Source organism: Macrobrachium nipponense, chromosome 7 (genome assembly GCF_015104395.2).
Source record: "Macrobrachium nipponense isolate FS-2020 chromosome 7, ASM1510439v2, whole genome shotgun sequence".
Taxonomy (NCBI): Eukaryota; Metazoa; Arthropoda; class Malacostraca; order Decapoda; family Palaemonidae; genus Macrobrachium; species Macrobrachium nipponense.
This window is the reverse complement of record NC_061109.1, coordinates 100,089,568-100,106,044: the sequence shown is the minus strand read 5'-3', so window position 1 is coordinate 100,106,044 and position 16,477 is coordinate 100,089,568. Positions and strand designations below refer to the sequence as shown.

The 16,477-nt window shown below is 40.2% G+C and overlaps 1 protein-coding gene across 1 annotated transcript in view; it reads right to left on the bottom strand.

The window, feature by feature from the left end:
* LOC135217784 (mediator of RNA polymerase II transcription subunit 12-like protein) overlaps positions 1-16,477 on the bottom strand; it is a 375,610-nt gene that overhangs the window by 235,495 nt on the left and 123,638 nt on the right. Inside the window, 3 exon segments of the mRNA XM_064253813.1 lie at positions 1,305-1,626; positions 12,400-12,533; positions 13,498-13,563. Of these exon segments, the coding sequence (XP_064109883.1) occupies positions 1,305-1,626; positions 12,400-12,533; positions 13,498-13,563 (522 nt within the window).

The following is a 16,477-nucleotide window of genomic DNA, read 5'->3' as shown; positions in this document are numbered from 1 at the left end:
TTAGGATGTTTGAGGCATTAACTCAATGTCAAAAGATCACAGTTAAGAACATAAGATGGTAAATAAATTAAAGAGAATTAGAATGAAAACAATCAGGAATGATGAGAACTTCATAATTCTTATTGTGCATTTATTTGACACATCTACAGTCAAATTTCTGGACTACCATGGGACTTGCTCACAGCACTTGCTCACGAAAAAAAATAAAAAATTGCAAAAGTGGGACATGGTAACATTACTGAAGTTGGAAGGCCAAGTAGAAAGAGACAATGGGAACAAATGAAGAGAAAGATCACAAAGCACTGTGGCTTGTGCATAGTCTGGAGCACAGACCTTTTGTGCCATGTACAGTGTGTCCACCGAGGCACATTACATGTGTTACCCTATCGTGAGAGAAAATCTGAACAAAAAGAAAGGCATTAAGAAAAATGACACTTTCTGAAAAAAATGACAAGCTTAAAGGAGAGCTCACATGTAAATCTATTACCAGATGAAATACTATAGTGATGTGTGATAAAAAAAACATGGCTTGGTGCCATCGGAAAGGAGTGGCAGTAAGGCTTTGTAGAGAAAGGCTTAGAGAAGGGTTGTTTTGGAAGGTGGGTGGAGCTGGGGAGCAGTTTCTATCACTGGGAGGGAGTGGGGATACAGTGTTGGATGAGTGAAGAGAGCTAGGTAGACTAGATTTGATCAGCTTTGTTTGGTTTTGAGTTTTTATGTTTATGATACAGTAATTCAAATTTTATTAAAGGACATGTACAGTACTGAGATACAAGAGAGAGAGAGAGAGAGAGAGGGGTATGTTTACAGCAAGATCTAAGTACAGTAAAACACACACACACAATCACACACACCTGCACTTTTTTTCTCATTTACACCTTTACTGTATTTTAGTTTCTTTTATTATTTCAAACCACAAGATACATGCAATCACGTGCGTAGGGTATGTATGTAAGCACACATTCACTCCATGCCATCAGTGAACTTACTACAGCCTGTTTGGTTTTGTCTTGCCTACATATGAAATTCACATTTTAAATATTTTCATGGTCATTAGACATGAAATATTAGGTGAGAAAATATTCTCATTATTTCTGTATGGAGAGAGAGAGAGAGAGAGAGAGAGAGAGAGAGAGAGAGAGAGAGAGAGAGAGAGAGAGAGAGAGAGAGAGAGAGAGAGAGAGAGAGAGAGAGAATTTTATCATATTTCAGACTATCATTTTCAATTAGGCAAGTTCTGCAAGTAAGACCATATGTCTGTAAACAAGAAAAAAAATCATACCATTTTTTGTTGCTTCACTTACCATAAACTGGAGCCTGAACATCCAAGAACTTTAGGAGTAGGTTCTGGAAAACACAACCACTTGGAGCAACCATCTGGTTTGAGGTAACTGAATCTTTTTCATCTGGAAGATCATTATCAACTGACATCAATGCATTCTGCCTTTTCTCCAGCAATCGAGCTACCACCAATGCTCTGTGCTCTCCTGATCTCTGTACAGATACAGCCCATTCACATAACGTGCGAACAATTGATTCATCACTGTTGTTGTTGTTCTGGTTACTGTTGTTGTTTGCATTTCCAGGACCTGCATTGCTTCCCACGCTACTGTTGCTGCTTGGATTCTAAATTAAACACAAGCAATTATGTGTATATAAGACAACTGTGTAATATTAAGCAACATTTCTAAACAAATACAAGTCTAAACAAAAAGTTATTCTTAAAAGTGAATAATTATAACTACGTATTGCATTACCCACAAGACAGAAAATCACAATTAAAAACTCTAGATTTAACTTTATAACCGAGGAAATACATCAAATATATTATGTATTAGTATATAACATGCACCAAAACTGAAATTTGTATATATTCATCAATGAAATAGTATATCATCGGTAAAACAGTTTATTATGTGCAACTTCCAAATATTAAGTGGTATCCAAGTAACATGGCTACTGATATAGGATGTAATGACCTTTCAAACCTAATTAAAAAATATCTGCCAAGGCAGAGAGGCTAAGACTCACAATAAACTTCCCCTACATTACCACATAAACTTGCCCTAGAGTACCACACACACACTAACCAAATGTCTAAACACCATTAATCAATCAAAAAGAACAATATCATTGTAGAGCTAGATTTTATTCATTTTAACATTAACTTCACTAATATAGTCTTCCAAAGGCAAATGACAAAGATGAATTCTACATTAGTAACTGTCAATAAGTTCACATTTACTGTACATTGCTCATGGAATTTAAAAATAATTCTCTCTTTAACAGCTGAATCAAGACTGAATCAAATGTGCAAAAGCTTAATCTGATATCATGCATTTCTGGGCTCAGCTCGTGTCGCTGCGCGAAATATCCTTTAATCTATTATTTCTAGGGTAAATGTACTAACACATACCAGAGAATAAATAAAATAAAGAAAAGGTCAGTATAACTGACTCGCTCACCCTCCAGGAGGGTGTCGGTATGAACACTAGGCGAGTGAGACCACTACCACGAGCCAAATGCCAATAGAAATCTCCCACTACAAAATCCCTCCAAGAGGGGAGCCGACCACAGAGTGAGCAGCTCGTATACTACTACTCCATCCCATGCTGCCGACTGCTGCGCCTCTGGTGGCCATCCTTTCAAGTTAGCACCCGCGAGTCGGTTGTGATATTTTCCTCTCTGTGTTTTTTGTGCCCTTTCATTGGATTTTCTATTATGGAGCGTGCAACTATCGCAGCAGCTAAGTTAAGTACTCAGTATTTACGGTTAGTTGGTTTTTTCCGGCCCTGAGACAGTATTTGCCGTTTTTTAGGTATAAATACGATCTCGGGGTCGGAAGCATGGCAGCATGGTTCTGCCTCGTGATGGGTTCGTTCTTGGTCTCCCATACCTAGAACATCCCCTTATTTATCTTCGCTCTTTATGATTATCCGCTTTACTTAGGGTACGGTCTACTCAGGTTTGTCATGCATGCATGTATTTACCTTACGTAGGCTTCTTCTATCCAGACCCTAGTCCAGGTTCTTAGTATCGGCCTCTGACTAGCTTTGAGTGTAGACTTGCCTTCGGGTTAGTCGTACACTCCTGGATTTTTTCTCCTGCTATATTGTTTTCTTTCTTTCATTTATTTATTTATATAACTGTGTATTTTATTATTGTTAGGTTAGTTAGGCGTCTGGCTTAGCCTAGGTCCTGGCTCTTTGAGCCTATTCTACCGCTCATCAGTTCGGTTTGCTTCCCTATAGCATCTCTCTGATCAGTTGGTTCGGCCCAGTGGGCTTATTGCCTCCGCTTTTCAGTTCAGTATGCTTCCCGATAGCATTTCCCTGATCAGTGGTTGTCCTAGGCTTAGTTGTCGTTTTTGGTCTTACCGCCTCGTGGTCACTTCGTGATCACGGGCCAGCCAGACGCCTGTCCAGTCATTCTTCTACCCTCCCGCTCTTCCATAGAGTCGGGCGGGGGCGGGTCGGTCTGCCCATGCTCGCTCCTCATACCCGAGCCTGCCTCCTCTCTCCCCTCAGGCGGAGGGGCTAGGGAGTCTGGACAGACCCAGACCTGGGTCTCGACCTCTCCGGCTTCTCGGTCCGGCGGTTTGGTACGGAGTGGGGGGTACTGGCCTTGCCCTTCCTCCGCGCTACCTTGTCGCTCCGGGCTAGCTTGAGCCTGTATGTCTTCTCGCTCTTTCCCATCTTACTAGGGCTCCTTCCTGATCGGAGTCCTGGTATCCAGCGGAAAGTTGTTAGTCCACCCAGTATTGGTGGACCGGAGCATACAGTGGGTCTCTTCTAACCTTACCGTTTTGCTGAGTTACTACACTCCGCTACGCACCGGACTTAGTCCGGTTTGCTTGTGTGTTGGGTTTAAGTTATCTTTTAAGTTTATCTTAAGAACCTTAAACCATCCCCCTCCCTTACATATCTTACCGGATCTCTCCGGGATTATAGCCTATTCAGGCGATGCAGGGAGGGGTTATGCCCAAATTTTTCCGAGCTCCGGCATGCATCGGAGCTCTTCTGTCCCTTAGACTGTAAGTGATGTTTTTTAAGATACTCATGTGTCTCCCCACTTACAGGCCCCCAACAACTGGGGGAGGCAATTACCGTGGATGTTTTCCGCCACACTTCAGGACCCTTGTGACACGAAGTTTGCCGTCCCCATGCTCCCATGCGCGACTCCGCTCGGGGACATCCAGGTCTGGTACCATGAGACGTGTACCATATGTTACGATCTGGTGAGCCAGCTTTTGGAAGGGGTAAGTTTTACATCACCAGTAGCTGCTCCGCTTCTTTTTTAGCGCTTAAGTTTTCATCATATTAACTTAAGGCAATTAATTTAAGTTATACTTTAAGTTTTAGTTTTAAGTGATTCTTAAATCTAAACTACGCCCTCTCTTCCAGGCTCCGGCGGTAAGAGATACCGCACTGGCTACCCTGCGGGCCTGGGTCGGCGGTTTTGGGGAAAAACGCCGCCAAGGGACAGCCCTACATCCTAGAGAAGCGGTTGGCATTACTAATCTTCCCCGGAGGCAAGGCGACAGGATACGTCGACCCGGTAGAAGCGGATCCGACTATCGCCTTCATCCAACAACAGCTGGCCACCTCATTAACTGATCAGGACCAGGATATCTCTACGGATGTCGCGACCCTAGATATTAATGTTGAACCTATGGTAGGTATAGACGACCTGTTGGTCGAGGTAGGTACGGTGGACACCCAAGGGTCACCCTTGGGCGTAACTGTTTCTTCTACTCCTGCAACCTCCTCCATCCTTCCAAGGCTTTACGGGTGACGAAATATATTCTCCTCCTGGTGCTTCGGTTAGACCTAAGGTCAAGTCTAAGGTGATGACTTTGACTAAGACGTCGTCTTCGTCTAAGAAGACGACTTCGGCTTCATCCTCCTCCCGTAAGTCTCCGGCTGGGAATCCCGGAGCATCCAGGTCTAAAGCTTCTAGCTCCGGCTCTAAGTCCTCGAGGAGTAAATCCTCCAGAGAGAGATCTCGCACTCCGGCAGAATCACCAGTTCCGCTACCTTTGGTTCCGATTCAGAGCCTCCCCTCCACCTCCGCAGCAGCTCCGGCTTTGGACTCCAATGCTGGCCTGTTGCAACAGGTGGGTGACCTGGTTGGGTCCTTAAAGAGTAGCATGGAGCAAATGATCTCTCGTCTGTCGGGACAGGATTACTTCCCAGGACTCCATTATAGCCGGGCTGAGAGAAGCTCCTCTAGCCTCTCCTCCTCTGTCCAACACGAGTGGATCCCAACTTCCTCCGTATGACTCACTACCTCAGTTCTCTATGAACAATCCGTGGAGAGTAGCGTCATACGCCCCTTCCAGGACGGTCTCATCTCTATACCGGAATTTGGGACTCGAAGAATAGAGGACTTCGAGTTCTTCCCGGAAGACCTCCAGCCTCATTCATAGGCTACGCAAGGCTTACGCCGTCGGCTATTGGTGCGGGACGATAAGGTACCTAAGGAGACAGTCCTCTACTCACGAGACCAGGCTCAGAGAGAATGGCTCAGGTGTTTAGAGGACATGGATTGTTCTAACACCAAGATACAACCATTTAAGAGTCCCTTTACCATTTTTACAATGGATGAGAGTACCCCGCTCCCGTTCCTAACCAAGATCGCGAGGTCGACCATCCCAGCGGCCCAGAAGGGGGAAACCTATACCGCAGTTGAAGGAAGCGGATCCCACTTCTCCGTTGCTCCCCTCAGTTGGAGAATTGTGGGAAGACTTGCCGAATACATTCTCAGCTGGCAAACTCAAACCGGACTGTGCTATGGAGCAGTTTGGTGAAAAGCTACCCAGACTCCCAGATAGCCTTATTCAGGCTGAGTTGATGCAAAATCGCGTCTAGCCAGATCCATCAATTCTATGGCTATGTCTGAGGTAGCTACCATGGCTTATGGATCAGAACCGATTTTTAAGCTCATGACCAAAGCCCTGACTCAAACGGTACAGTCAGATATGTTTGAGTTTGCCACTGCTCGGACGAATTGTAGGAAGCATGTCCTACAAGAGGCAACCATTCGGCATGAACCGAATAGTTACTCTCGTCTAGCATCTGGGGAGCAGATCTCTTCCCAGAAGCTATGGTTAAGGAGGTCCAGTCAGAGGCTACCAGGTTAAACCAGAGCCTTAAGGATCGTTGGGGCCTTTTGGCTAAGAGGAGGCAAGACCTGACTCCTAAAGGTAAGGGACAAAAGAAACCCAGGCGTTTCCAACCTTACCAGAAGAAGCAACTACGCTTTCCTCAACAAGTTCCAACAGTACCGTTAGTGCAGACAGCCCAACCCTCCACTTCTAAAGGTCAATCACAGCCAATTTATGTGATATCCCCTCAGCCTCAGCCTCCCCCACCTCTTACGCCATCTCTCCAGCTTACAATCAAGCCTTCGAGAGTTAAGCTTCTCAGAAGTATGACCGCTCGGGTAAGGGAGGTAGAGGTAAGCGTTCCTTTCGTGGGAGAGGATCGGGAGGCCCCTTTAACAGGGGAAAGCACTTCAGAGGAGGCCGAGGCGGTTACCAGAACCAATGAAGAACTTCAGGTAGGAGGGGGGCTGTTTCACTTTCGCCACCGGTGGAACTTCAGCCAATGGGCTCAGAGCATAGTGTCAAAAGGTCTGGGTTGAGCTGGTTGACGAACCCACCTCCATCCAGACCTTTCCGTCAACTTCCTTCCAAGGAATTGACAGAGTACGCAGACGATCTCCTTCAAAAAGGAGCTATAGCGAGAGTCAAGAGATTAAAATTTCAAGGTCGCTTGTTCAGCGTGCCAAAGAAAGGCTCACAAAAAAGAAGGGTAATCTTAGACTTGTCCCGCTTAAACTTAGCCATCCGCTGCGACAAGTTCAAGATGCTCACGATCTCACAGGTGCGGACCCTACTTCCCCGTGGGGCCGTCACCACCTCTATCGATCTTACAGACGCTTACTATCATATCCCTATTGCAAGACACTTCCGTCCGTATCTGGGTTTCAAGATAGGAGACCAGACATTCTCCTTCAAGGTAGTTCCATTCGGACTCAACGTGGCACCCAGAGTGTTCACGAAGCTAGCGGAAGTGGTAGTGCAACAACTCAGATCGCAAGGGATCATGGTAGTAGCGTATCTCGACGATTGGTTGATCTGGGCCCCAACAGTCGAGGAATGCAACAGAGCTACTCTGAAAGTGATTCAGTTCCTGGAATATCTAGGCTTCAAAATAAACAGGACCAATCAAGACTCACTCCAGAGTCAAACTTTCAGTGGCTGGGCATTCAATGGAATCTAGCGTCCCACACTCTGTTTCGATTCCATCAACCAAAAGGAAAGAAATAGCAAAGTCAGTCAAGCAATTTCTAAGTCACAAACTAGCGTCAAGGAGAGCCCAGGAAAGGATCCTGGGTTCTCTCCAGTTTGCATCAGTGACAAACGTCTTAATGAAAGCCAAACTGAAAGACCTAACCAGAATCTGGCGCTCGCGAGCAAACGTCAGGTCCAGGGACAAAACTATCCTCAGTGCCTCTGATTCTAAAGAATCGACTTCGGCCATGGGCGAGAGTCAAGAATTTATCAATGTCAGTACCCCTTCAGTTCCCTCCACCAGGGGTCACCATCCACACAGACGCGTCCTTAAGCGGCTGGGGAGGGTATTCCCAGGTCAAAAAGGTTCAAGGGACTTGGTCACCTCAGTTCCGTCAGTTCCATATAACGTACTGGAGGCAATGGCAGTGTTCTTGACTCTAAAAAGGTTACGCCCACCCAAGTACTCCCACATAAAGCTAGTCCTGGACAGCGCAGTGGTAGTACATTGTATAAACAGAGGAGGCTCCAAGTCACGTCATCTAAATCACGTCATGATAGCCATCTTCTCCCTGGCAGACAATTTCAGTTGGCATCTTTCCTCCACTCACATAGCTGGAGTAAGAAACGTCATAGCAGACGCCCTATCCGATCAGTACCCCTAGAGTCGGAATGGTCACTGGACAACAGTTCGTTCCAATGGATCCTTCAAAGAGTCCCAGGGCTACAGGTGGACCTCTTCGCATCACAAGCGAACCACAAACTACCGTGTTATGTAGCCCCCAACCTGGACCCTCTGGCCTATGCCACAGACGCCCTGGCTCTAGACTGGAACAACTGGGAGAAGATTTACGTCTTCCCTCCAGTGAATCTCCTCATGAAAGTATTGAACAAACTCAGGACATTCAAGGGTCAAGTGGCTCTAGTAGCCCCAGACTGGCCGAAGAGCAACTGGTATCCTCTAATTTTGGAGCTGGGCCTTCGTCCTCTTCAGATCCCCAGTCCCAAGCTCTCCCAGTCAGTGCAAATGAAGACTGTGTTCGCTTCCTCAGGGATTCTCAAAACCCTAACTTTATGGATTTCATGAAGTTTGCGGCAAAAAAGAGATGCGAATATTGACCCTCAGAATATTCTATTCTTGGAATCCGATAAAAGGGATTCGACTTTGAGGCAGTATGATGCTGCTGTCAAAAAGTTAGCAACCTTCCTGAGAGATTCGGATATTAGAATCATGACAGTTAATTCAGCTATATCCTTTTTCAGATCCTTATTTGAAAAAGGTTTAGCAGCTAGCACGATTACGACAAACAAGTCAGCTTTGAAAAAGATATTTCAATTTGGATTTAACATAGACTTGACGGATTCCTACTTCTCGTCTATTCCTAAGGCATGTGCTAGGCTTAGGCCTTCTGTAAGGCCTACGTCAGTTTCATGGTTCTTAAACGATGTCCTAAAACTGGCTTCCGAAACCGATAATGACACATGCTCGTTTATAATGCTCTTAAGAAAAACCCTATTCTTATTAAGCTTAGCTTCAGGAGCAAGAATTTCAGAACTGTCGGCTCTATCCAGAGACCCGGGTCATATTCAGTTCCTTCCCACAGGAGAAGTCCTACTTTCTCCGGAACGTAGCTTTTTAGCAAAGAATGAAGATCCTTTGATGAGGTGGGAACCTTGGAAGGTACTACCCCTTCCACAAGATGTATCTCTTTGCCCAGTTACAACCTTACGAGCCTTTCTGTCTAGGACCTCCTCATCTTCGTCGGGTCCCCTCTTTAGGAGGGAAAAAGGTGGAACTTTATCCATTAAAGGCATCAGGCAACAAATCCTGTACTTTATTAAGCAAGCCAATCCTGACTCTTTCCCGAAAGCACATGATGTCAGGGCAGTAGCCACCTCTATTAATTATTTCCAACATATGAACTTCGATGAGTTGAAAAAGTATACTGGATGGAAATCGCCGACAGTGTTCAAACGTCACTACCTTAAGTCCTTGGAAGCTCTGAAATTCCCAGCAGTTAGCAGCGGGTAACATAGTTTCCCCCCTGACTCCTAGCTAGTTTGTAGTAGAAGATTCAGTCCTCCTTTCTACCTGCCTCACCCATAAGTTCGTCTATTCCTACCTGGTTCATTTGCATTCACCTTGTGTCTTAGCTGCTTTTGTGATAGTGTAGTGGGTGCCCCTTATTGTCTGGTTAGGGACACTCACAAATGATTATAAACATTGATCTCATGGATGTTTCCCCTTATTTTTATGCTAGGGGATACATCATATTATAATGATTACGGGTTTTGTATATTAAGTCATATACATTCCTTTATATATTATTATTGTTGATTGTTTTTATTAATTGCTATTATACTTTTGATACATGCTGTTACACAGGTACATTGATACATGTAATAAAAATTTTTACCCTGTACATATGTAATTACCTTATGTTAACAAACATGATTAGATTTAAGGGTAATTTAAGCATATTTCTATTTTTATACCCCTGTGTATATGTATCTTTTAGCAATTATAGTCTATTCATATATATTTTATCTTTTATTTGAGACCTATTCTGATTATTTTATTTTTATTCTCATTTTATTACTTTTGTTTACAATCTTGTGCTATTTCTCTGGTACGATTTCGCGCAGCGACACGAGCTGAGCCCAGAAAAGGGATTTTGACGTAAGGAAAAATCTATTTCTGGGCGATTGGCTCGTGTCGCCAGCGAAATCCCACCCTACCCATCCCTTCGCCCAAGATTGTCTGCTAACTTCAGGATGGCCACCAGAGGCGCAGCAGTCGGCAGCATGGGATGGAGTAGTAGTAGTACGAGCTGCTCACTCTGTGGGTCGGCTCCCCTCTTGGAGGGATTTTGTAGTGGGAGTTTTTTCTATTGGCATTTGGCTCGTGGTAGTGGTCTCACTCGCCTAGTGTTCATACCGACACCCTCCTGGAGGGGTGAGCGAGTCAGTTATACTGACCTTTTTCTTATTTTATTTATTCTCTGGTAGTGTTAGTACATTTACCCTAGAAATAATAGATTAAAGGATATTTCGCTGGCGACACGAGCCAATCGCCCAGAAATAGATTTTTCCTTACGTCAAAATCCCTTTTTACAACCTTACACAGAATGCTCATCAACATTCCACTTCTACACTTCACTCTCTTGAGGGAGTTGATTCGCAAGTATCTAATTAACATAATCTTCTTTTTCAAATTTACTTTAGCAGAGATCCTACTAAATTTACTTATTCTGTGCCTCAACTTTTCTCTCACTCTTCCTGAATTACCTCCCCCTTGGTTTACTTTTGCTCTCTGCTTACTCCTCTTACACAACCACTTTAAACTTGATAATCTAGTTTCTTTAGTTTATCCAGAGGAAAACTGCACAAATGACAAACATTAGCTACTCCAAAGAGATATGATTAACTACTGTTTGGAGGTAATCTTTCTGTAACTCAGAGCTGCCCCTAATCTGGGGATTTCTCAGGTCCCAGTGGTGGTGAATTAGTAAGGGTCTACTTACAGTTATATAAAAAAAAAAAATAAAGAAAAAAAAAATGTCCCTGATCAACGTCTCTTTCCCAAGTCTGTTAGTGAATGTTTTCTTTGTCAGCGACAGACCTTAAAAATCAAGCTTCTCTCAGAACACATTTAAATAGGGCTCTTCATCCTCAATCAAACCAATTAAGCAGTCTGTCTGAATTTTCTAAACCACACCAGTTTTAATTCCCGATTCACTTTCACACTGTATTGTTGACCCTGCCAATTTTGCATGGGTTAGGCACTACAACTGTCCTCAAAATACTGAAAATCTGCTATATATTGGAAGCCGCCTCTCAAAACACTTATAATTGCTTATTTTAATAATTCAAACACCAAAGACCCTGAAGACACTCGTAAATGCCTATTTTAATAGTTCAAACACCAAATGTACCTTACAATATCATCCTAAAACACTTTAATATCATTTTGACATCTCGATATAACTTTTAATATTTTATTATAATTTCTATATCACTTAATATCAATTAATAAGTATCATTTCTGATTGGCATAATTATGAGGAAGTGAGAAAATGGTTCAGTGCCTGTTCAGTAGCCATCTGAAGGTTCACCAAACATAATGAGATCCCTAATATAGGAGGCCTTATAATGAGGTCCCTCCTCTATATAGAGGGGGAGAAAACTGGTTTACATATTACTTTATATGGAGGGGGAGAAAATTGGTTTACATATTACTTTATATGGAGGGGAAGAAAACTGGTTTACATATTACCAGCCAAAGCTTAAAATCCTATTTCTTTCCACATAGGTTTCTCTCTCTCTCTGGGTGATTATTTAATCTTTCACTATCATTACAGGTACGGTACTGTATTATTATGTATTACTATGATTATTATCATTTAATCATTAATATTTGAAAATTAGTACTTATTATTACCTGTATTATTACAGGTACAGTATTAATATTATTATTATATTATTATTATTATTATTATTATTATTGATTATTATTATTTAATCGTATTAGTCTTAACATTAATTTTTGAAAATTAGTAAATAATTTTCTTTCATAAAAATTGTCACAAAAATAACCTGAAAAAACAGGAATTAGTGAATACTGCTCTACGAAAACGTCCACAAATGACTGAATTTTCACGATTTATTGAAAAATTCATCCCACTGAGAATCAGTGAATAACTGAAGACGCCAATAAACGGGAGTCCACTGTATGGCGCATATTCAGAAAATGTAATTCCATATAGTATATATACATTAAGCATAAAGTTACATAATTGAAGAACTGGGAAAGTGCACTATTTCTGTCCATCACAATGTTTGTTTAGTGGAAAACCAGAACACTTCACTGACTACTACTACAAAATACTACACTATTTTTAATCCCAAAAATACTACACTATTTTTAATCCCAAAAATACTGTTACTATAAGTCATAAGATTTAAAAAAATCAGGTGTTGCTACGTTTACTGTATTCACAAAAGCTAGTGAAATACTATTTACTTCTAGATAAACAATATAATCAGTGAGTTCTGAAAGGCACTCTTACAAAGAACAACTAGCATAAACAAACATCATATACCTCATTGGCTGGTTCTTTGGATGATCCAAAAATTTTGGTGTAGAGAGTATCTAAAGAATTGGTTGAGTCCACTCTGTCAAAGCAATGACGATCTAAGGCATCAAGGGCTCCCAGTACTCGATTTATAGTCGATCCTAAGAGAGAGAGAGAGAAAAAAGAATAATTATCTATATAGGTTCATTACATAAAAACTACAAAGACATACAAACTTTTTCCTTGATTTATAAAAAGGAGATAACTGTTACATTATTTTCATTAGTCATCAATTAAAAATGTGTTAAACAAATCTACACTCAATAAACATCATCATCATCATTCTTTTTACACCAGATTTTCACTTTATGGGGTTGAATTTGTTTTTACTTTACTCCCTTCTGACTTGCACTTGATACACCTGAATTCCAACCCGGTCAACTTATTCAACTATACCCTTTGTCCATCATCTCCACAACCCTCCTACTGGCCTTTGTCCTGCAAATACAATAAGTACCTAATAGTACTTTTCTGACTAACTCTTTCTCATCCTAATAATCATATGTTTACATCGTCACAAAATGTATTTTTGCTAATGAACAACACTTTCCAGAATCTTTTCCATACCTTCCCCAATTCCTAAGTTTCTGCTTACTGTTAATGGGTCACTTTTATTGACCACTTGCCAATTTTCATGATATTCATGAATATTAACACAGTGGTCTTCCTAAACTATTCACTGATACATACTTTAATAATAATTTATTTATCATGAGTTAAGAAATCTCTTACTACTTCATCCATGCTGTTCCTCATTTTTCCTAATGTGCTCTCTATAAATATTTCACAATTCAATGTAAGACCTGCACTGTCACCAAAATATGTTACATACAGTACAATTTTCTCTATCCCTTATATGCTCTTCATTTAGATTTCAGGCAATATTTTCCAGACAAAACATTTTCTTTTGCTTCCTTATCAGTCACCATGAACTTCTTTTACTTAGGCTGGTTTTCAATCATCTCTCAATCCCACCCTTCCACGTTTTAAATATTTCTACAGCCTCTTGCCCGATTGTGCAGTTGACAATTGATCACTATAATATATCAGTCCCTAGAGACCAACCTTTCTGCAATACTTTGTAGCTTCCTCCATTAAGGGGACCGTCCGCTATGGCAGATGACTTATCAACTTGAAAAAATAAAAAATAGTTATTATTTCTATCTATGCAGAAACAAGCCGTACATGCTTTCTAGAAGTTTCAGCCAATTACTTATACAAATAATGAAGATAAAGCGGTTTTTAAATTATGACGTCATCATAACTGCGTCGTCTGTATGACTGAGTTTGACAGGATCGTCTTAGCGTATTTATTTTTGCATATATACAGCGATTTTTTCAGATTTGTTTCAAAATTCTCATACGTCTGGCAGCGATGAAAGGTAGTGTGAGAGCTCTGGGCAGTTTTAGGCGAGACTCAAGAGAACAACTCAATTACTCTTGCTGTTTACGTTGTTTTTATAACTTCCTAGTGAACTTATAGCAATGCCGAAGTTACCTAAGATCAAGAAGGCTACTTAGCAACTAAGGCTAGCAAAATTAGCGAAGGCCAGGAGTGTGCTGAAAGAAAAACACAAAAATTCGTTGTTATCAGCTTCCTCATTGTCTCATGTCACGACATCAACATCATTGTCTCGTGTCACGCTTAGGGTATTAATACCACTTTTAGGGGGAAGACCAGGATCCTTGATGTAGAAATCAACAATAAAAGTACAAATAAAGTAATTATAATAATGTTGTTTTGACTTTTCTAAGAAATAAGTGAAAATTTACATAGCAAATCTTTGGGAGCTCATAACTCAAAAACATACTTATTCTCATGTTGGTAGCCATTACTCAGTTATTTATTATCCAATTTTAGAGAGAAAGATATCATTGGAAAGAGGAATAAAAATCCCATAATTCCTTGTGAGCCAATGTTTCTTTCTTTCTTTTTACAATTTTTTTGAGTATCTAGACAAAAATTTTTTATAAAAATTCATAAAAAAAATAAAAATTCAAAATTCGGTCCTCACAGAATTATTCCATATATAAAATAGTTTTTATGGTATGATTTTCAATAAAATTGATGACATATTAGTGGAGAAATCGCTACCTAAATTTTTTTTATATAATAATTTTCACTAATAAATCAAAAAGTTTTTGCTCAAATTACTTGAAATTTTTGTATGATGAAGGTATTATATATACCTAGAACATATAGGGAAATCATGTATTTTGAATAAAAAAAAAATACAACATAGCGGACGGTCCCTTAATGACAAACAACAGGAGACATACCTCTTCCTTGATAGACATAAACATATATGTATTCTTTTTATATCTCTGCCACTATCTACAGTTCAGATATTTTGTTATGACAGTGAAATCAACAGCTTCAACTCTTCCTAAAAAAAATTCTGCATTTGCAATGCCCACCTAACTGTGTGTCATATTACTCCCAATGCCTTCTCAAGATTTACTAATACAGTGCTTCATGTGGAACAATTTCTTTTTGCATGATATTTTCCAATAATTTCCACACGAAGACTCCCTTTGATAATGAACACAATGGTGATAATGATATTTAGCAATACTGCCTGTGATCACAGACTTCTAAAAGTATTAAAGTCTATAAAATAAGAAATTAAGAGCAAGTGAAAATCAATTGTTACAGAAATGACCAAGACATTGTCATACAACACAAAACAACAATAATTTTTCTCAAAATATCCTTGATGTTATCCCAAAAACAAAGTTAATTCTGACATACATAAAAAATAAGTGCATGAAATAAATTAATGCAAAAATGTATGATATCTTTTTAGCCCTTAAACGCCGACTGGACGTATTTAACGTCGACATTTTTTGCCTCTCTCGGGTGCCGACTGGACGTATTTTACGTCGACATACAAAAGTTTTTTTTTTAAAATTCGCGGAAAAATACTTTTAGGCCTACCAGCCGAAAACTCTTGAATCACGCGCCTTGGGGGATGCTGGGAGTTCACGGATCAAGGTGTTGTTTTGTTTATAATCGTTACGCAGGCGCGCAAGCGCGAATTTCTTTCTTGCCGCACTTAAAAGTATCTGTGACACATCTCTGAAATTATTTCGTCACTTTGACATAATTTTTGTACTATTTTAAATTAGCCGTTACATAGAGTATTATATATGAAAATGTGCGCATTTTTATGTAGAATACAACAAAAAAATACTCATGATTGTAGCTTTTATCAGTTTTAAGATATTTTCATATAAATAACGATAAGTGCCAAAATTTCAACCTTTGGTCAACTTTGACTCTACCGAAATGGTCGAAAAACGCAATTGTAAGCTAAAACTCTTATATTTTAGTAATATTCAATCATTTAACTTAATTTTGCAACTAATTGGAAGTGTCTAGCACAATATTTCGATTTATGGTGAATTTATGAAAAAACTTTTTCCTTACGTCCGCGCGGTAACTCTTCCGAAAATAATCATACATGCGATTGTGGTAATGTTTGCACCATTTTAAATTAGCCGTTACATAAAGTTTTATATATGAAAATGTGCGCAATTTCATGCACAATACAACTAAAAACAACCCATGGTTGTAGCTTTTATCAATTTTGAAATATTTTCATATTAAAAATGATAAGTGACAATTTTCAACATTCGGTCAATTTTGACGTCTACCGAAATGGTCGAAAGAAAAACGCAATTTGGTAAGCTAAAACGCCCTATATTCTAGTAATATTCAAGCATTTACCTTCATTTTGCAACAAATTGGAAGTCTCTAGCACAATATTTCGATTTATGGTGAATTTATGAAAAAAATAACATTTTCTTTACGTCCGCGCTGTAACTCTTCCGAAAAAATCATACGTGCGATTGTGGTAATGTTTGCACCATTTTAAATTAGGCCGTTTACATAACGTTTTATATATGAAAATGTGCGCAATTTCATGTATAATACAACAATAAATAGTTGAAGGTTGTAGCTATTCTCATTTTCGAAATATTTGCATATAAATCACGATAAATAGAAAAAAAACCACGTTCGGTCAAATTTGACTCTACCGAA